Raw genomic sequence first — 23,294 nt, forward strand, 5'->3', positions numbered from 1 at the left:
GAACCTCCATACTGCTTTCCAGAGTGGCTGAACAAGTTTACACTCCCACCAACAATGCAGTAGGGTATTTTTTTCAAAGTGTGGTACTGTGGTTATATCCTTTTAAAACATTGGTTCGCATTGAAGAATTGCTATACACACAATAAAACATAGACATTGCTTAGTAATTGTGCCCATGGATGCAGGTGACCGACCCCCCCATACTGTATACCTCACCCAAGGTCTGCCTACTCACAAAAGGAGAGCCTAATGGACCTAAAAATTTTTCTGCAATAATTCCCTAACAAGTTTCCAAAACAGTACCCATCAGAGCAATCTCATTCTGCTTCTGTCTTACAATAGAAAACATTTTTCTATGTTTTTCATACTTAAAAGTTTTAATTTATAAAATTGTTAATATTTAGAAGTTTTGTATCCTTTGAGTTTACATATTGGCACTTTAAACATATATTTTATTGTAAAGATACTGTACAGGGGGTGTTACAGTTATGAGTAAGGTAATAAGGCCATTTCTTATTGAGCATTTTTACCCCCTCCTTTGTTTTTCCCCTACCATCCCTTCCCTCCTCACCTTCCCAGCTCCTCGCCCCCACCAAGATGTAAAGTTTGTTTTCAACATAGTGTCTTGTATATCTCATTGTTACAATGGGTCATCCTGTATCCTTTTTTCAGCATTTTGTTATTTGCCTTCCCCTCTCCAAATTAGAAAAATGTATATACAAGATGCAGGGCACCGGAATCAAATACAGTGACAACAGGGGTTGTACCATGGGGGAAGAACATACAAGAAATCAAAAAAAATCACATAGTATGTTATAAGTACATTAAAAATAACAACAAGAAAGATAAAATCTCTTGTGTCCCTATCTTGGGGTTCATTTTGTTTAGCATCATCTTATGTGGTCATATGTACGTAGCTTTGACCTCTTCTGCTTATCCTAGACATATATTAGTTATTGTAAATAAGGGAAACCATGGGACGTATGTTTCTTTGATTCTGGCTTACTTGACTTAATATAATTTTTTTCCAAGTCTTTCCATGTCCTAACAAATGGGGTTGTGTCATTCTTTCTGATAGAGGCTTAGAATTCCATTGTGTATATATACCACATTTTCTTGATCCATTCATCTACTGAGGGGCATCTTAGCTATGGTAAATAATGCTGCAATAAACACAGTTGAGCTGGTAGCTTTCGTATGGCCTTGTTTGTGATCATTTGGGTGAATGCCCAAAAGTGGGATTGCTGTGTCATAGAGGAGCTCTATATGTAGTCTTTTGAGGAACCTCAGTACTGCTTTGCAAAGTGGTTGAACAAGTTTATATCCCACAAACAATGCAGTAGGGTTCCCTTTTGGCCATATCCCCTCCAGCATCTGTTGTTACTAGATTTCTTGATTATAGCCGTTCTAACTGGGGTGAGGTGGAATCTCAGTGTTGTTTTGATTTGTATTTCTTTTATGGCTATACAAGTTGAGCATTTCTTCATGTTTCTATTGGCCATTCTTATTCCTCTTCAGAGAAATCTCTCTTTAAGTCTTTAGCCCACTTGTTAATTGGGCAGTTGTTTCTTTGAGGATTTGTTGTTGGGGGATTTAATTGCTTGAGTTCTGAGTATATTTTAGAAATGAGACCCTTGTCTGTTGTATGGCTAGTGAAGATCTTCTCCCAATCTGTGGGCTTCCTATTGATCTTCCTTGCTATGTCCTTTGATATTGGCATTTTTATAGGTAAGATTTCTTACTCTTTTTTACCCATAACTATGATGTGATATAAATTATCATATGCCAACTATGATATAACTGAAGTTATTTTTGAGTTATTTTTAAATGCCTTTAAAAATATTTATATGGAATTTTATAACACATATTTCCATTTAAAGGCATATGACTATATTTGAAATAATTTAAGATTTTAAGAGTAACCTTATACATTTTTATTTTAAAATGCTTCTTTAAAATTAATTTTACCAGCCGGGCACCAGTGGCTCATCATGCCTGTAATCCTAGCTGCTCAGGAAGTTGAGATCTGAGGATTCACAATTTGAAGCCAGCCTATAGGGAGAGAAAAGTCCATGAGACTCTTATCTACAATTAACCACCAAAAAGCTGAAAGGGGAGCTGTGGATCACTTGGCAGAAAAGCCTTGAGCTTTTGAGCAGAAAAGCTCAGGGACAGCACACAAGCCTTGATTCAAGCCTCAAGACTGGTAACAAAAATAAGAATTTTAATATATATATATATATATATATATATATATATATATATATATAACTTTCAAAAAAAATCAAAAAGTAGGACAAATCCAGTCCTTAAAGCTACATTTCTCATTCATGTACTTGTTTGAAGAATTTGAAGGTCTGAGTGGAGAAAAGAAAGGAAGTTCCCAAGAAAATTGGAGTCATTTTGTTTTCAATTACTTCTTAAAAATTAATTCATAAATAATTAAGACATAATAATAGTGTGGAAATGCATGAACTCTATCCTTGTAAAGATGATTTCAAGAAAACCAAAATGCAAACTGTCAAAGGAATTATCATAGTGACTAATAAATGAGGGATAAATTCACATTGGAACTAAGGTACTTGACAATAATTTGCCAAAAGGGCTGGTAGACTAGAATTAAAATATAGGTTCCCTATATCTTTAGAAAGAACATGGCTATTAAGTTTATCCTTATTAAAATATATATGTCATATATATCATATAATTCTTTATCCTTTTGTATTTTCTTTTGGTTGTTGTTTTGTTTTTCTAGGCCTAGGGCTTGAACTCAGGATCTGAGCACTGTCCCTGAGCCTTTGCTCAAGTTACAAACCACAGCTCCACTTCTGGCTTTTTGGTGGTTAGAGATAACAGACTCATGGACTTGCCTGTCCAGGCTGGCTTTGAACTATAATCCTTGTATCTCAGCCTCCTGAGTAGCTATGATTACCACACGTGCCACCAGCATCTGGATTCTTTTTTTTTCTTGTATTTTTTAATAGTTCATAATTATTTTTAAAAGAATAAGTTAATAAAGCAAAATGTTATTAACCTCCAAACGAGATAATGGTTGTAGGGTTATACCTAAATTACATAGATTTCCAAGGGAATTTAGTGTTTACCTGAATCCTGTCCATTAACATCTGGTTTATACCAATTTTCTCCTAATTAAATCAGACATAACCTTTTGCTGTCCACTCAGAGTTTCATATGTTCTACTGATATGCCTAGAAACAAACATTATATGAAATTAGCTATGTAGAGATTATCACAAATATTTGCACAAGAAATGTAGGCAAGTGTTCATCAGTCCAAAAGGAGAATCTGGTGGAAGGTTGTGAATACAGTATAAATGTCAACCTGTGGCTACATGGTCTGAAGGAAAGATAGTACATGAATACACAGGAAGGATGTGCCTGATTTTAGACATAAGAAGGGCAAACACACTGGGGAACTGGCACCCCTGTCATCCAGGCTACTTGTGAGGCTGAGATCTGAGGATTGCACTTCGAGAGCAGCATGGTCAGACAAATCCAAGAGACTCTTACCTCTAATTTAACCAGCAAAAAGCCAGAAGTGGAATTGTGGTTCATGTGATAGAGCACCAGCCTTGAATGGACAGTGCCCAGGCCTTGAGTTCAAATCCCATTACAAGCACAATATGAAGGGAAGGAGAGGGGAGGAGGGGAGAGAGGGAAGGGAAAAAGGTAGGCAGACACTTGCAGGTCAACCAAGAAGAAACCCTGGCAAATGTCAAGTACCTGTTAATCAGGTGAGCCAGGTTAGAAGGAAAGACTGAATAAGGGATTACTCATTGTTTGGAAACCACTGAAATTTTTAGCTAAAAGCACTATCTAATGCCATTATTTAAATCATTGTTTTCAACACTATTTCTAAAAAGGTGTGGCTTATTAAAGCTCCAAGGCCAATTTGCTATTTTACTGTCAGCAATTAAAACTCCAATGGGCTGGTGAACATTTCTAGCCCTGTAATTAATTCTAGACCTAAAAACTGCTTCCCCTGAGTACTGTCCTTAGCAAACACTATTTTAACATACTGCTAGTTCCATTTTCAAATTTAGGTGACATAAAATAATTCCAAGTATTCCCTAAGATAAAGCAGTTCTTGGTGTGTCTGCTTCTCATTTATTAGTTGGTTCTTATTGTTCCCTTTTGAATGGAAATTTCTGACTATTCTTTTTGTTTTGTGTTTTTTTCCCCATTGCCACTTTTGTTTTGTTTTATAGAATGTATTTGCTCCTAAAATCCTTCATAAAATCTATCTTCCCCTTGGCCCTGGAAAATAGACCCAAAGTCAAAGGTTAAAAGGTTATGCATATACAGGTGGACCCATTGCAACAATGAGATGTACAAGTCATTATGTCGAAAAATGAACTTTACAACTTTGGTGCAGGACGGGGGGGGGGGGAGGGTAGCGGTGAGGATTGGGTAGGGGGGCGGGGGAGGATGGGAAGGGATGGGAAGGGGAAACAAAGGAGGAGGCTACAATGCTTGATAAGAAATGTACTCACTATCTTGCCCATGTAATTGTAACCCCTCTGTACAGTATTTTCACAATAAAAAAATAAAAAATTAAGAAAAGGTTATGCATGACATTATCCACTAAAATAATTATCTAAGTCTTAATAGTTCACTGTTTTGTAGCACTTCAAGGTTTCCCTTCATATATCAGTATTGTTTTTTTATCATTTTATAATATTCATAATGTTACAATGATTATCAACTTTTTCATAAAATCAAGAAACAAGAAAAACTGTGCTATTAAAAAAAAGACCAGTTAGTAGAGCACAAACCTTTTCTGTAAGACAAAACCCAATAGAAAAATAAAACTCAAGTTCTCATCAGGGTTGACCTTGTTGGTCGTGGGGCTGAAACTCTGGGCCTGGGTGCTGTCCCTGAGCTCTTCAGCTCAAGCCGAGTACTCTACCACTTGAGCCCCAGCACCACTTCCAGTTTTCTGGTGGTTAATGGAAATAAGAGTCTACGGCCTTTCCTGCCCTGGCTGGCTTTGAACTGTGATCCTCAGCCTCCTAAGCTAGGATTACAAGCATGAGCCACCAGCACCTGCCTCTTTGGACTATTCTTAACAGCTTTGGAAAATGAGGATATCACATTCTGTGTACCTGGCTATCTCAATTCTACTTTTCTTTTTCTGCAACTGAAACCAAAAACTATTCATAAAAATTCATCATTTTATCCTAAGTAGCCTCAGGGGAGAACGAAGGCATGAATCAAATAAGTGATGTTAAGATTATTAATGCAAAAGCCAGCTGTTTCTCTGTCACTGTTATCACTTCAGTGAGCAAAGCACAGTGGCAGATTCTACCTTTTACATTTTCCTTCTGCCAAAATGAAAAGATACTAAATATGAAATTATGGTGTAACTGTTATGGCAGTATCATGTTGAAAAAAATTGCATAAAGTTTTGTAATAAAAACTTACTCAGAAACCACTGAAGGGATGTCTAATTCTCTGACTGTTGAAAAACTGACTTTATAATACTTATTATAGATTATCACTGGCAGCAATAGCAGCAGTAATGGATCAAATATTTAGGAACACTTTTATGAATGTAGGCAAGAGCTTTAAGATTAATGCATAAATCTCAGGCTCATCTTTTCTACATTCATGCTGTTTCTTTTGTTGTTTCCCGTTCTGATGGAATGAAGTAGCGGCCAAGAACTTGACAAAGCCTAGCCTGGTTCAGCACTCAAAGGAAGGACCGTGGCCTTTCTGCAGCTATGTCAATCTAAGGTCCTTTCCCCCTCCTCTGTCTTTCCCTACTGGCTATGACCCTTATTATATATTTACTTCCTCCTTTAGTTTTCAGACCACATCATCTATCTTATTACAGAATTTTAGGGCCCATGTACACAAACAGAATCCATAATCTGGTCTCACCCGGTTCATGTATAGCTGAGCTGGCTTGAAATCCCAGCTTTGCCCTTCCTCCTCACAGCCCTAGGGAGCCTCATAAATTACTTCTCATCTTCGGATGGAGCCTCAGACCATTGTGGTGCTTTTTTTGTTTTAGATTTGTTTTGAATTTTATTGTAAAGGTGATGTACAGTTACAGTCACATAAGTCAGGCAATAAGTACATTTCCTTTGGAACATCTCCCTCATTGTTTCCCAGTTTTTCCCCTTTTGGCTTCCATCCCCTGAAAGTTGTATACTTCATTTCCAACATGGTATCTAGTGGGTTTCACTGCTGAATTGGCTCACCCTTTGTTCCACCGTTTCTGTGCTTCCCCTTCCGGTCCCCAAATCAGATAAACTTAAATATGATCTATCAATCTACTTTAAACAGCATTTACTAATTCTGATCTCCATGAGTTCCCCTTGTGTAACACCAGAAAGGCAATTTGAAGTTTGAAATTATATATTCCTTTTGAGCATTCTATAAAAACATTCATCAGGTGTAAATTTTAAAAACTGAAAAAGGAAATCAAAGCAGAATTTAGAAAGTGGAAAAACCTCCCATGCTTCTGGATTGGATGGATCAACATCGTGAAAATGGCAATACTTCCCAAGGCTATCTACAAATCCAATGCAATACATATCAATATTCCAACCTCATTCTTCAAGGAAATAGAAGAGCCAATCCAAAAATCCATATGGAACAGTAAAAGACCCAAATAGAAAAAAACAATTCTTAACAGAAAGAACAGTGCTGGAGGAATATCAATACCAAATTTCAAACTTTATTACAAAGCCATAGTAATCAAAACAGCTTGGTAGTGGCACAAGAAGAGACCTCAGGACCAATGGAATAGAATTGAAAACCCAGAAATGAACCCACAGATCTATAGCCACTTAATCTTCGATAAGGGAGCTAAAAAAGTAGAATGGAAGAAAGAGAACCTCTTCAGTAAATGGTGCTGGCAAAATTGGTTAATCACCTGTAGAAAATTAAAGCTAGATCCCTATATATCACCCTGTACCAGAATCAGCTCCAAATGGATCAAAGACCTTGGAGTCAAAGCAGACACCCTGAGAACATTACAGGAACCAATAGGAGAACCCTAGGTTTCCTTGGCACAGGCCGAAATTTTCTTAAAAGAGACCCAGAAACGTAACAAATCAAAGAAAGGTTGGACAAATGGGATTGCATGAAGCTGCAGAGCTTCTGCACGGCAAAGGGCATAGCTAGCAAGATCACTAGAAAGCCCATGGATTGGGAGAAGATCTTCACTAGCCATACAACAGACAAGGGTCATCAGGTGTTTGTGTATGTTTGTTAGTCACAGACAGATGAGACAGATGATATGACATATTTTCCAAGATAAAAATGAGGATCCCTGGAACTAGAATGGGTATTTGGGGACATGTGTTAGTTAAATAGATCTTAACCACCTTGCAAATTAAAGCAGACCAAACCTGAAAGAAAACACATGAAACCTTCATCCCTGGTTTTATCCAAGTAAAAGGGATATTCCCACAAAATATCCTAAGTCCACTTCAAAAACAAATCTGAGTTCAGAGCTTTCCAGAGTAACCAAAATAAGAAATTTTATCTAAACAGAAATGTCTCAGAAGTCTAAGATCTTTCTGGGTCATTATTCCACCTTCCCTTTGTTTCTTACCTATAGTATTTACATCTAGATGGTGCCTTGTTATACAATTTGAGATCAACGAAAGTCTTGTCCGGTGCAAGAGGACAGTTGTCAATGGAGCCTCGCACTCAATGAGATGAGTTTAGGCAGAGTATGTTAGATGTAAAGCACCAGAGCATTAATCCTTTAAAAGCTATTGCATCTTGAAACTTGAGAGGTTGAGGTCTGAGGACTGCTGCTGATAGCCAGCCTAGACAGGAAAGACCATGAGATGCTTATCTCCAACTAAGCATTAAAAAAAAAAAAACAGAAGTAGAGCTGTGGCTCAAGGGCTAGAGAGCCAGCCTTGAGCAAAAAAAAAAAAAAAAAAATGCAACTCAGGAACACTGCCCAGGCCTTGAGTTCAAGCCCCAGGACCGGCACAAAATTAATTAATAAAAGCTATTGTTTCAACTGCCCAATAAATAAGTGGGCTAAAGACTTAAAGAGAAACTTCTCTGAAGAAGAAAGAAGGATGGCCAATAGGCACATGAAGAAATGCTCAACCTCCATAGCCATAAAAGAAATGCAAATCAAAACAACATTGAGATACCACCTCAACCCCAGTTAGAATGGCAAAAATCAAGAACTCTAACAACAACAGATGCTGGAGGGGATGTGGGCAGAAGGGAACCTTACTTCATTGTTGGTGGGAATGTAAACTTGTTCAACCACTTTGGTAAGCAGTATGGAGGTTCCTCAAAAGACTTCACATATTGCTCCAGTATGACCCAGCAATCCCACTTTTGGGCATTTACCCAAATGCTTACAAACAAGACCACACTAAATCTACCAGCACAACTATGTTAATTGCAGCATTATTTACCATAGCTAAGATATGGAACCAACGCAGATGCCCCTCAGTAGATGAATGGATCAATAAAATGTGGTATATATACACAATAGAATTCTATGCCTCCATCAGAAATAATGACATTGCCCCATTTGTTAGGAAATGGAAAGGCTTGGAAAAAATTATATTAAGTGAAATAAGCCAAGCCCAAAGAAACATAGGTCCCATGGTTTCCCTTATTTGCAATATCTAGTATATGTATGAGTCAAGTAGAAAAGGTCAGATAATGTGATGTTAGGAAAATGAACCCTTAGATATGTATTTAAATGTTTTTTTTCCTTTCATGCATTCGTTTCTAATGCATTTATAAGATGATTTCTTTGTTGCTTTGTATGTCCCTCCCCCACAGTATAACCCCTGCTTTCACTATATTTGATGTCTGTATAATTTGTGGAGGAGATGGGGAAAAATAAGTCATTTAAGGATACAGGTGGACCTGGTCCAACAACGAGAAGTACAAGTTGTCACGTCGAAAACAAACTTTACAACTTTGGTGGGGAGGGGGGGGGGAGGATTGGGTAGGGGGCGGGGGGAAGCTGGGAAGGGATGTGAAGGGTAAAAAAAGGAGGAGGCTGCAATGCTTGATAAGAAATGTACTCATTATCTTGCCCATGTAATTGTAACCCCTCTGTACAGTATGTTCACACACAAAAAAATAAAATATAAAAAGAAACCTAAAATGGACTATCATAAATAAAACCACTCTTTCTCTTCAACAGGAATTCTAAAAAAAAAAAAGCTATTGTTTCATTTAGCCGTGACACTGGCCTTCTGGTACTAGAAAGAGGAGGGCATCTGTTCTTGCCTTATCTCTAGCTAAGAAAATGACAAGCTTCTGGGAAGTGGAGACTAGTTTATGCTGTTCACCTCTGCATCCCATAAGAGATGCACTTTGTTGTAGGCCTGCTACAGAATGCCCATTGTGCAGTTTCAAGCTGAGTGCTGAGCTAGTGTAGGCAGGGGTGGCCCTCCCACTGGGGCCAAGAAGCCTGCATGAATGAGTGAGTCAATTGAAATAAGAGGCCGTATGCACAGAACAAAGAGGAGAATATGCAATAAGAACACATATGCTCCACCAGTGATGCTGAATGTCAAATTAATAAGTCTTAGTAGGAAGTGGCTTTCATTTAGCTAAACTGAGCCTTGCTTGACACATTAGGGGGTTGAGGTCTCAGAAGAGACTTCAAAGTAGCCTGGGAGAGGAAGATGGTCAGAGAAGTACAATGTCGAGATAATCACTGTTGAAACCTGGTTCTGGCACAAGTTACTGAAATAAAAAACCAGGGGTTCCCCAGGGAGGTGGGCTAGTGGGGAAGTTCAGGAGCTGGCTGTGCTGATAAAGTTGGATTTTATTCTGTCACAGTGGGGATGTGAAAGAAGGGAAGTGACCTGATGTAAAACCAGTTAACAACTGTTTCCCTGTGACTAACAGGGTTTTCTTCTGTTTTCCTCTGTGGGAACTACAGAGTGCCCATGTATCTAGGTGAACCCTGCTAAGCTGTTCTTAACAGTCAGATAGAGGCCAGGTGATGGAGTAGATTCAGAGTGCTTGCTTCAAAACCACACCTCTTAATCGCAGCATCTGGGAGGGTGAGGCAGGAAGAACAGGAGTTCTAGGCCAGCTATAGACATATAGTGAGATCCTGTCAGGAAAGGGCAAAGGGAAGGGAAAGGGGGGAAAGGAGAGCAGAGGAGAAAGGGAAGGGAAAAGAGGGGAAGGGGAAGGAGAAGAAAGGGGAGGGGAGGGGAGGAGAGGGAAGAGGAAGAGAGAGTGGAGATTTAGACTTACAGCTCAATCCCTGTATGACTATCAAGAACTTAATCAAGTGATCTGTGCCCTCAGTCTCCTTTCAGTAAAATGGTAGTGAACAATTAGAACTATTTCATAGCATGGTGATTTTAAAAGTTAAAATGCCTCAAGAGGTCCTAGAAAAATACATATTGCTCAAAAGATGGTAGATTGTATGATGGAATACCAATTGGAATTTATGCTTTCCTAAAGAAAGAGAAGGGAGAGGGGAAGGGGGAGGAACAAACACACTTCAAGTATGCCAGTGCTTGCTCTCAAAGACCTTGACTTCTTGGCAGCTTTAGTTGACAGGAAAACATGCTGGATAGAAATTTGAATTGCAAAGAACACCTATCCAGGATTTTTGTTTTTTGTTTTATTTATTTATTTATTTATTTATTTATTTATTTATTTATTTATTTATTTATTTATTTGGGTCCAGTCGTGGGGCCTGAACTCTGGGCCTGGGCGCTGTCCCTCAGCTCTTCAGCTCAAGGCTAGCGCTCTACCACTTGAGCCACAGTGCCACTTCGGGCTTTTTGCTTTTTGCTTATGTGGTGCTGAGGAATCGAACCCAGGGCTTCAGGCATGCAAGGCAAGCGCTCTACCACTGAGCCACCTTCCCAACCCTTGGTTTTTGTTTTTGTCGGTTGTAGAGCTTGAACTCTGGGCCTGGGCGCTGTTGCTCCCCTCTTCAGCTCAAGGCTAGCGCCCTACCACTTGAGCCACAGTGCCACTTCCAGTTTTCTGGTGGTATATTGGAGATAAGATTCTCACGGACTTTTCCTTTCCCGGGCTGGCTTTGAACCGTAATCCTCAGACTCAGACTCCTGAGTAGGTAGGATTACAGGCGGGAGCCACCAATGGTCGTCACTATCCAGGTTTTAAATTATAACTTTTAATCTCTCTCATCCTATGAAACCAAAGAACTCATCTTACACACTAAAGCCCACCCCGGAATGTCTTTCTCTTATGCTTTTTAGTGCCTTTTCTCTTTTTTTCTTTTTCTTTTTCTTTTTTCTTCCCATATCTTCTCAGCACACTTTTATAAGTACCAACTATTGTGAAGGGAATGGAATATGGTAGTGGCCCAATATTTGACATTACTACAGCTTGCTTTTCAAATGCTGGAGTCCCACAGGGGAACAACTGACCAGAATAACTTCTTGCTCATTGTGTGACATCTTATAAAGGCACCACCTGGATCATCCTAGTGGCTCCAGCCGGGAGCCAGGAGAATCAGAGGCTGGGCTGTCAACCCCTCCTGCAGTCCTTGAGAAAAGGTGGTTTTCATTGCCGTTTTGGATTCCTTGTCTTAGGAACTGAGTTGTGTTTCTGCTGAGTAAACCCCAGTGGTCTTGGGAGGCATATATTGCAATCTGAGGAACTAACTGTTCTTGGTGTAAGACCAGACTGCTTCTTCTCTAGCCTCCAGTACAGTTTGTTGTTTTGATGACAGGAGACATGATATTTTTTTTCAGCTTGGAAAATAATTTGAGATGTGTCAGAGAAAAAGGAAAGTAACATTGACAAATGAGTGAAGTTCCTTCAAATCAGAGAGAAATGGGTTTCTTTGGTTCACAGAGCTCGTAGAGGTTTAGACTAATCAGTAGATACACTGCTTTTTAAGGGAGGGCAGTGATTGGCAAGTAGGATTGTGCTCTCCCCACCCAGAGTAATGGACTGATCCAAATTTGGAAGCAAAGCCTCCAACAGGGAGACTCAGAAGAGCTATCTGCTTAGTGGTGGGGAACAGTGGTTCCATGTCAGTGCTCTGAGAGCACCCTGAGGACTAAGTAATAATCCCTCTCCTTTGAAGAATCCTTGCGAAGATGTCCCCTTTCCCTGAACTGGAATGGAAAGGAGTCAGGGTACTAGGTTCTCAACTTTGGTAAGTGATCTTGGAAGTATTAATTGAGAAAGAATCAGATCAACATCAGACATTAATATCCTCTACTACTTAGTATGGTGTTGAATATAACACCATAGCAGTAATGTAGTTTACACTCAGTAAATGCATGAAAATACTTTTTTTCCCTGGTACTAGGGCTTGAACTGAGAACTTGAGGGCTTTCCTTTAGCTTTTTCTGCTGAAGTCAAGTACTGTCCCAGTGGAGTCACAGCTCCTCCTCCAGCTTTTTAGAGATTCATTAGAGATAAGAGTCTGATGTATTTCCCTGCCAGGACTGGCTTTGAACTACAAATTCTCAAATCTCAGCATCCTGAGTTGGTAGGATTACAGGCATGAACCACCTACACCTGGCATACTCATTCTCTTTTATTCATTGAGTTCGTGTCATGCCTGGAATCCCATGAGCACTGAGGAAGTCACAGTATAAACCAGGAGACATGTCCTCTGCAGGAGGTGTCTTCTGCTAAGATGGAGTAAGGTGCATAAGAACAGGACTCCTGGCCTATCAGTTTTTTCCAAGTTTCCTGTGGGCACAGAGGAGAGCTCACTTTTCTTCCTGTGGGTACACACTGTCCTGGGTGCCAGGAAACTCTGACTCATCCACGATCGCCATTGTCATCAGAACAATTTCTGGAAATTTCAGAGTAGGTGTCGTAGCCCTGTGTACCCAGTGAAGACCTCCCTCCTTTCTCAAGGGTCACATTGGGAAGACTACTTGCACTGCAGTTTTTTCCTCATGAATAACTAACAAGCTGTTAAGTACACAATGCATGGACCACTGTGCAAGCTAGAAATATGATGATTGATAGAATCCGATGTTTATTTGGCCCTCTGTAGCCTTAGATTAAAGTCACTGAAATCTTCAGCCTCCGCTGCAGGAGGATGGCACGCACATGCCAGGCGATGGGCTGACGTCGCTGTGGTAACTTCAAAGGAGGTGGTGTGTATGGTCTCACTAACAAAGGGACTAGACACCAGCATTAGGAAACTGAGTCCGCTTTTGCAGGAAGGCAGGAGTGGACTCGGAAGCAGCAAGGGAGGAATGAGGGCAGTGTGCACCGTGCCTGGGCGGGGTGGATGGGCAAGAAGAATTACACCAGAGCCAATTCTTAATTGATCTGGAGGGATGGGGGAGGGGACTAACTGAAGGGGACACCTGAGGGTATGTGTGTGTTAGTATTGCTCAGTGTCCAGTCCTCCATAAATGTCTTCAATTGCTTGTTGGTTACTTACTGTTGCTTTAGTATGTATAAAATACTTGCATGTACATTAATTCTAAGAACTCTCAAAATGACCTTAAGAGGTGTTACTGTTATAAACAGTGAGTGACACTAAGGCTCACAGTAACTAAGTAACTGGCCCTAAATTACACAGCCAGGCAAAAAGCAAAAGCAAATATCAAATTCAAACATCTGGGTTTCACAGCCAAGAACCTGTAATGTCAGGAGACCAGTGGCAGAGAATACTGTATCTGAATCAAACTGGATGTTTGCATGATGTGTCATGTGCCATGGAACTCATCAAATCTTTGCTGTTGCATTCATTCTTCTTGCATTTCAGCTTGGATTCATATATCCTCAAGGATGCAAGGACAGGAAGTAGAATTGGGGTTTTTTTTAACCTTAAATCTGGATTAAAAGAAATTTGAAACTCAAATTTCTGCATCTGAGGGTATCAGTAACATTGGCATTTTATAATACATATCCCCCACTACCTTTCCCCACCCCCAAGATACAAGAGAGAGCTTTTGAAAGCTCAGATTCCCAAAAGCTAGGAAGCCAGTCTGGCCAAGCTCTACCAGAATCATAATGTCCAGTGAAAGGAAGTACAACTCTTAACCCTATTCACACTTTAGAAAATGAAACAGAAAAAAAGGATTCATTTGACAGATGGCACCAAATAAGAAAAATATTAGAAACAAGAAAAGGCCATTTTTCCTACAGAGGCTCATTTCATTCTCTATACCACTTCCCTGGGATATCTGCCAATTGTTAGCAGAAAGAGTAATGTTATCCATTTTTAAAAATTTCACTCTTGAGTATTATGGAGATAAATAGCTAAATGATGGAGAAATAACTTTCTTTCATGGTAGTAGTTTAAGAGGGATAAAAAGAGCTCAAATTCAGATATTTGATGACATGAAAAAAATCAGCCATGATTGAAGGATTTGATATTTCTATAGATGCAGAATTAGAAAGAGTACTTTTTTGCATGTACATTAAAGAGCTGTACTCATCTATAAAAGTTTGAGATCTGTATGTGGCTATGAATACGTTTATTTACAAAATCAGTTGCATACAGGCATGGTGGCTCATATCTTTAATCCTAGCTACTTGGGAAGCAAGACCATCCTAGGTAAACAATAGTTAGACCCTATATCCACCAGGTTAGACATAGTGATGGAAGCCACAGGAGGTCTGGCTCCAGACAAAAACTTGAGACCCTACCTAAAACAATAACTAAAGCCAGAATGTCTGAGGGCATGGTTCAAGTGGCAGAGTACCTGCCTAGTAAGAACAAGGCTCTGAGTTCAAAACCTAGTACCAGTAAAGTAAAAATTAAAACATTCCCCAGGGGAAAAGTTAACAATGAGAAACCAAGTCTTTTCCGTTTTTATGGCAGGGCCCATGCAAGAGACGGTCTATGACTTCTGGCGGATGGTATGGCACGAGAACACAGCAAGCATAATAATGGTGACCAACCTCGTGGAAGTGGGAAGGGTAAGTCAGCCATGCTCTGGAAGTACCTTTTGATTCCTTGCTTAGTTTGTAATAGAAAGTCAGGCATGAGCCAAGCTCTTGAAGGATTATGTACACTCTACAAAACATTAACTACTCCAGCTTCTCCTATTGCTTACTGCACTTGCTTATAAATTATCAGTAAACATAGCCTGAATTGCTTTCATTTGTTGCGATAGCAACAGTCAGGAAAAGCACTCAAGATTTAAAAGCCGTTGTTATCTGGCTATATTGAGTACAAAAAAAAATTCTAAATGGGAATGCTGGTTGTTAGGTGTCAAAACTCTATGGGTGCTACATCAGATACGACTGCATTCCGTAATTCAGGAAAATCAACTCTAAAAACTGTGTGTGCTGGGATCAATCCTTAGTTCGGCATGATAGCATCATCTGTTACTCCGATTTGAGCTCCCTGTGCCTCAGTCTCCTAACCTAAGCAATAGAAGTTGTAATCTCTCTCTAATGTCTTGCTTTAGTTTATCTTAGTGACTGTTGATCAAAGCTATTTTTGTTTAACCAGGAAATCCTTAACTGAATTGTAATCTCAAAAGTGATATGCTATAGGATTATTTCCAAAGCAAAATTTTAAGATGAGAAAAACACATAGGAAGCAATTGACTTATTTATAATAGATTCTATTTCATAGTTATGGTCTACCCAAAAGAAGATCCTTTTACTTCTTAAATTGGTATAGCGAGATTTACCCTCAACACAGGCAAGCTTTGAATTCAGCCTATAACTGCAATATAAAAGATGTTGCTTAAATTTCTCAGAAGATATCAGGTACAAAGAAGGAATTAAAGAGACAATACAATTCTCAGTCAGTGAGAAATACTTAAAATTCTACCTGGTACCTCATACCTGTAATCCTTGCTATTCAAGAGGCTAAGGTTCAAGGTTCAAAGCCAACCAGGCAGACAAATCAGCTAACTAATAAAATGTAAGAAGTGGAGGTGGGAGTTCAAGTAGTAGAATACCAGCTGTAAGTGAAAAATCCCAGCATGAGGCCTTGAGTTCACACACACACACACAAACACACACACACACACACCACACAACAAATCTAGCAATGATGACAAACTAACCTATCCTGTAAACCCTCTCATAAATATCTACAAAGGTTAGATAATACAATAATATACATTATATTATATATATAACATGTACATGTAAATAGATTATTAAAAAGTATGTAGCATAGCACTCAAAAGAGTAAAGAAAACTACTATAGCCCAGAAGTAAAGTGAAGACTAGAGATGAGAGAGGAGCTAGGAGCAGACAGGGGTACTCTGAGTAGCTATAGATGGCCTTATCTTGGCTCCTGAGTTTTAAAGTATATCAAGAAGGGAATAGCATCTTGGACCTAGGCAATGTTCATATAACCACTGTCCACAAAGAGTAAACTATTAAATAAAGGATAAAGCTAAGGGAGGAGAAAGGACAGAGGGGAGGAAGGACCACCAGCCAACTCTGAAAAAATTCAGGGAAGTTAATCCATCTGCTTTTGGGATCCAGATGAAAAGCACTTTGGCAAAATCATGGATAAAAGGAAAACATCTACTGTAAGTCAGAAAATAAGTAAGTGCTGCAAGTCCAAAAGGATCACATTGAGCTAGCCCTCGACATCATGGTTTCATATCCATGGATTCAACCAACTGTTGATAACATTCAAGGAAAAATTGTGTCTGCATAGAATGTGGGCAGACTTTTTTTCTGTCATTATTTCCTCAACAATACAATATAACAACTATTTACACAGCATTTGCATTGTATTAGCATTATTAGTCATTTAGAGGAGATGTGAAGTATATAGGAGGATTGCATATGTTCTGTGCAAATACTGTGGCATTTATATGAGAGACTGGAACATTCCCAGACTTTAGTAAACTTGCAGGATTTTTTTAAAGTAACTAAAATTTCTTAAGCATTGTTGTTAGAAAATAAGACCCACAGTAAAAATACACAGTTTTGAAGTATACCATTTATAATCAAACTAGCCAAGAAGTAGGCTAATTGCAAACTTTTCTTATGCTCATATATATATATATATATATATATATAGTTGAAATTATACTTGTTATATCATAAAACAGTCCTACATTCCTTAAATATGCATCTTTTTCTCTCTTTAGGTTTTCTTTACTTGCTTGTCAAAACATTCATTCCTTTTCCTTATTTTTATGTATAAACTAATATTTGGGAACCAAAAAAAAGAAGACCCAAAATATAATTCAAGATAGAAGAATAGAATAAAACCAAAGGGAATAACTAATATATTAAGAGCAATTTATTAAGTAAAGGCAAAAAAATCCAATAATAAAAATCAACAAAATAGACAGGTATCATAGCATGTACATGCAATCCTAGCTACTCAGAAGGCTAAGACCTGAAGGAATAGGGTCCAAAGCCAGGCAAAGATAGAAAAGTCTGTAAGACTCTATCTCCAATTTTTCAGCAAAAAGCCAGGCTGAAGGCATGGCACCAGTTGTAAGTAAGAAAATGGAACAAGAGTGCTAGGCTTTCAATATAAACCCCAGGAATAGGGGAAAATAAAAATTATCCAACAAAATGTATACTTGGCCTTATGAAGAAATAGACAAACCTCTGGTGATGATCAGAAATAAAAAGAAGAAACCCACTTATGACTGATACTAGAAATACAATAGGGCTTCTATTATCATAGGTTAATGTAAATATCACTAATGTAGGTGATTTTCTAGAAAATATATGTTCTATTATTGGTTCTAAAAGAAACTGAAATTCTGACTATTTTTAAATTATTTAAAAATTGATGTATGGTTTAAAATTCACCTAGACTTACTATATGAACCACACAAAATGTATTTATAGGCACTAGCTAGTCAAAAAACAGAACATTCCAACTTTCTGAATGGTATTAAAGGTGAAATTGAATGAATATTCAAAGTATAAATGCATTGTATAAGTAATGAAAAAATATTCTAAGAGAATAGAAAAAGATTGTTCCTCTTATTTTAAGGCTAGAACAACCATAAAGTCAATATCAGACAAGTACAGGATGAGGGAAATTATGGGTTTCACAAATTGATAGGAAGAAAGAAATGGACAACTAAGTGTAAGTGTATGGAAAGATATAATAAATAGCTAACGTCTAAGAGATATTTATGTCCAATTAAGCAGCAAAAGGTTGGAAATAAAGCTGTGGCTTAAGTAATAGAGCACTAGCTTTAAGCCAAAAGAAGCTCAATGACAGTACCCAGGCCCTGAGTTCAAACCCAGGACCAGAACACACACAAAAAAGTTGTAGGAAAAAAATGTAAAGCATTTATTAAACATTTACTTTTTTTTTGTCAGTCGTGGGGCTTGAACTCTGGGCCTGGGAGCTGTCCCTGAACTCTTCAGCTCAAGGCAAGTGCTCTACCACTTGAGCCACAGCACCACTTCTGGTTTTCTGATGATTCATTGGAGATAAGAGTCTCACAGCCTTTCTTGCTCAGACTGGCTTTGAACAGTGATCTTCAGATCTCAGCCTCCTGAGTAGCTAGTATCACAGGCATGAGCCGCCTGTACATTGCTTTTTAAGAATGTTTTAAAGACATCAAAACAGAATTCATTAAGAAAAGATTGGAGAATATTAGTGTAAGGCTATCCTAACTAAAGTAACAAGAGATAAGATCTTATATAGAACATTAAAACTTGCAAAACAATATTCTATGTTCTTAAAGAATCAAAGTCAAATTCCTTTTCATTGTATCTCTGCCTGGAGTCCAGTAGGAGTGTGCACAGATGAGCTGGCTTAGAGCCTGGTCTGGCAGGCGCTCACTGCCTGAGCAACCTAGAAAAGGCACTTCTGCTTGTAGGTTGGGGTGAAATAGTGCCTTGTATCAGTCAACTCCAACTACTATAAGAAAATGCCACAGATGGGGAAATTAAAACTTTCTTTGTCTTACACCTCTGGAGGGTAGAAGTCAGATCAGAGTCTAGAGAGGGCTTTTCTTGGCAGTTGTGTTCCAGCCTTTCTCCTTGCAACTTCACATGGTCTGGCATAGAGAGAATCATCTGGAGCCTCTTCTTATAAGGCCCCTAACTATTGGACTTTATTTAATGTTAATGACTTGCTTACAGTCTTCATCTCCACACTCAACCACACAAAGGATTAAGGCCTCATCATTTGAATTTGACAATAGACAAAATATTCATTCCATAACAAGTTGCTTTATGAGATTCTTAAATAAATCATATGAGTTTCTACTTGTCACATGGATAAACAACTTCCTGCCCATGATGAGGATTTAATAAATATTAGTTCAACTTCGCATTTCTCACCAATAAATCCTAGACCTGCAGTGCTGCACATAATTATCTGTTTTTCACACACACACACACACACACACACACACACACACACACACACACACACACACACACACACACACACACACACACACACACACACACACACACACACACACAACCTTCTTTTGCTATGATAGCAGTAATTACGGGGATAGGGGAGTCATGTCTACCAGAATTCCAGATTCTTTGCTGAATGAAGTGGCCTTTCCCTCCTTCAGGGAATGCCCACAGAGTGATGCAAAGAATAGATTGCATACTCCCAACATAACCTCCCAGTGCAATTATCATATGCTCCTTCTACTGCCACAGAGCTGCACAGCCAGCCTAAATGCTTCCTGACACTTCAGGTTCTTGTGTTATTTTCCTGAAGTGTTCACTCACTTCTCAATCCTTCATTCATTTCACAAATCCTCGCTGGGGAGAAGGAGGGATGGGAGGTGGCATTGTAAAGGTTCATGTGCTTCCACAGCTACCACATACCTGAAATTCAAATATTTGCATCAGAACTCATATTCAGGAGGATTTATTTTGAAATAAATATTAAAATGTACAAGCATTACTGAAGTTTTAAGAAGGTTGTGTGTGTGTGTGTGTGTGTGTGTGTGTGTGTGTGTGTGTGTGTGTGTGTGTGTGTGTGTGTGTGTGTGTGTGTGTGTGTTGCCAGTACTAGGGCGTCAACTTAGAGCCTTAGTTGCTGTCCTTTAGCTTTTTTGCTCAATGCTACTGGTCTGTCACTTGAGCCACAGCTCCACTTCTGGCTTTTTGATAGTTAATTGGAGATAAGTAACTCATGGACTTTCCTATCCAGGCTGACTTAGAACCAAGATCCTCAGATCACAACTTCCTGAGTAACTAGAATTGCAGGCATGAGCCACTGGTGCCTGGCTTTTTGCCTACTTAAAATTCCACAGGATACTCTCTCTAGATTCAATAGCTTATGAGGTTACATTATTTTCAAAAGGTAAACCCTTTGGCTTTAAGGAAAAGTAGACAGCATAGTGTTTCTTTGAAGGATTGAAAGATTACATGGTAAAATTACCATAAAATTAATAACAATACACTGACCGCCCCTGTCACTTAGCCATAGCATATGTTGCAAAGAGCCAGGTTTCATTTCCAAAGGCCATGCTGTATTGGTCACTCTTCCTTCCATCAGGCACTTGTGACTGTCCCAAATGGGGTAGTAACTGGATTTTTATGATGGTAGCTACTGCATCGGATAAATACCCATGGAGAGTTCAGCCAAGCCTAAGTGGAGTAGTAATTAGATTTCTGGTTAACTTACAAATCCATGTTCATAGGCTTAAACAATTTAATAATTTTAAGTCTGCTAAGCATATTTATAAAACAAAAGTCCTTCCAAATTCTTACAGATTAGTGTGCATATGTGTAAACTCTAGTAAGCTCTACCTGGTGGCCATTCATCCCTTGGATCTGTCTGTCTTCAATTAGTAATGACATTAATGGCATAAGTCCTTGAATTGTCTGGCACGATTTGGGAGTTCTGACAAGAGGTTATAGTCCTTCCAGGAATAAAATGGCACTTACCTCGATCCAGCCTGCTTCCTATTCTTAGTCCTGCACATTTCTTTAGAGGCAACTTCCCCCATTTTTCATGCATAAAAACAACAACAAACCATCCAAGAAATCAAACTGACATGGTTTTTAAGGGCAGCCACTACCTGCTTAACATGTGTACCACTCCTGGTGTGTCCTTCATGAATTAGGCATGACAGAAGGATGTGTTTGTTTACACAGATTCACTGTCAATTCATTAAATCAGAGCTGCTTCCCCCATGCTTGCCCTGAAGCGCTCTGCATTAGGTGGCTTTAATTGCTGGTGTAGGTGCCACTGGGAGGCCTTCCCTTTACAGCACCTGGTGCAGAAGACAAAGAAGATACTCTCATCCAGCAGGGTCCCTGGTACATCTGCCAGGACCTGTCATTATCCACAACTTCCTTGACACCCCTGTACATCCCCTTTCAGCTCATGGGCTCTAGAAAAGGACCCTTGTCAGTTTTCCTGGCACCTGCTGACAGCTGCACACCTGGCATTTAAGTAATGCTGGAATGTGTTATGATTGTTTTCCCTCTTTAATGAACCCACCTGAGGGACATTGTGTGTTTCATCCAGTTGCCTGTTCCCAGGCATTCCCATTCACACAGCCTGTGTGGAGATACAAAACCTATCGTGGCACTGAACTAATCCATCTGCCAGAAGTCTCCGAACCAAATCTGCAGGACTCCCAAAGGAGATTTTTGCACCGGTAATTTAAGCTAATGATTTCTCAACATATTTAGTCAGTTTTATGAAGACCTCATTAGAATGTGACTGTTCATTAAAAATCCAAATGAGGTCTCACAGTCATTTAGGAAAATTATTGTTGAGTCACTGTGAATAGTTCTGATAACAGATGGCAAAATGTTTTACAACTAACAGAGTAGGGAACTAAAGATGTTAACCTGTCATAAGAGGGGAGGGAACTTTAATAGATGTTTTAGAAAATGCTAAACTACCACCACACACTGGTAGCTCATGCCTATAGTCCTAGATGCTTAGGAAGCTGAGATTTGAGGACCATGGTTCAAAGTCATATTGAGCATTGAAATTCCATGAGACCACCCAAAATCCAGAAGTAGAGGTGTAGCTCAAGAGGTATAACACCATTCTTAAATGAAAAAACCAAGTATGAGAATAAGGTTCTGAGTTTAAGACCAGTACTGGCACACACACACACACACACACACACACACACACACACACACACACACACACACACACACACACACACACACACACACACACACACACACACACACACACACACACACACACACACACACACACACACACTCACAGAGTACCTGCCTAGCAAGTATAGGGTCCTGAATCCAACCCCTCATACTGCCAGAAAGAAATATTACCTAGTGTACTACAAGGTCTTCCAGTCACTGAAGACATCCATTGCAAGTGAATAATAGGACCCTAGCTCTTTCTTCCCTTTCTTGTTTCCCTGCTATGAGGTGAGTGGGCCCCTCCTGCCACACACTCCCACCATGAGGTTCTGCCTCACATCGGGCCCAAAAGCAATAGGGCCACCTAACCATGGCCTTAAACCTCCAAAACTCAGAGCCACGGTTCACTTGCAAGTTGGTTGTCTCAGGTATTTTGTTACACTGGTAGAAATCTGCGTAACATAGGATTTATTTATCACTTGCTAAACATATCCTCACCACTCTCCTGCCCTTGGCGCTATGGATTCATTCATATCATGGCTTTCCAACTTCTACAGTGATGGGAAGGCTCTGGATCAGCACCAGCCTGACTGAGTGCTTGAAAGGTGACTAGTGTGAGGAGAAGCTGAAGTCTTAGATTAATTGAACTTGTATTCATTTAAAGGCATTTGCCTTCTCTCCTCTGCTTGATGAAATATGACCTTTAAAATACTGCCTTTTTCCTATTTCCTTCTTTTTTATTAGCATATACTAGTTAAATAAAGAGGTCTAAATATTTCCATTTATGTATATTGTACCTCAATCAAATTCACTCCCTCTGTCACTTTTCCTCCTCATTCCCTTCTTCTTGAAATCTTTTATGCATCTTTAAATGTTTTCCTCTTTTTAGGTCATTCACCAGAGGATGTCTTAGAGTAAGTCGGAGATCAGAAGCCCTTGGTTCAGGCTTTGGTTTCCAGTGTCCTCATATGAAAAGGATAGGGACTTATGCACAAATGTAGATTGCCTATTTTTCAGGATTAATATGAGGACAGATACATAAATGGAGCATCTTTTGTGCTTTTTCTCCACAGCTGACCTTCTCAGCCTTTCCTCTAAACAACTACCTACTCCTCGTGCTTCTAGGGAGGCCCATGGAAGCACTTGGTCAGGATGTCCCCTGGAACTTGGGCAATGGGGATGGCATCCTGTTTTCAGGGATGGTAGAGTTCACACCTTCAATTCTGTGGATCATGTGGTACTTGATGCATGAAGTATTTACAATGTGCTATAAGTTTGATACAAATGTAGGAGTAAAAGAGGAAGTCAGCAGTGGCCTATGACAGCTCCTATCCA

General features: G+C 39.3%; 1 protein-coding gene across 13 annotated transcripts in view; it reads left to right on the forward strand.

Annotated features, from left to right (window-relative positions):
- Positions 1-23,294, forward strand: part of Ptprm (protein tyrosine phosphatase receptor type M) — an 832,110-nt gene that overhangs the window by 749,306 nt on the left and 59,510 nt on the right. For all 13 annotated transcript variants that reach the window (XM_070029553.1, XM_070029556.1, XM_070029555.1 and 10 more), the window contains one exon: positions 14,773-14,870. In XM_070029553.1, coding sequence (XP_069885654.1) covers positions 14,773-14,870 — 98 coding nt within the window. The remainder of the gene's footprint in view (positions 1-14,772; positions 14,871-23,294) is intronic.

This window comes from Dipodomys merriami, unplaced genomic scaffold (assembly GCF_024711535.1).
Source record: "Dipodomys merriami isolate MVZ:Mamm:240054 unplaced genomic scaffold, mDipMer1.0.p SCAF_2, whole genome shotgun sequence".
Classification (NCBI taxonomy): Eukaryota; Metazoa; Chordata; class Mammalia; order Rodentia; family Heteromyidae; genus Dipodomys; species Dipodomys merriami.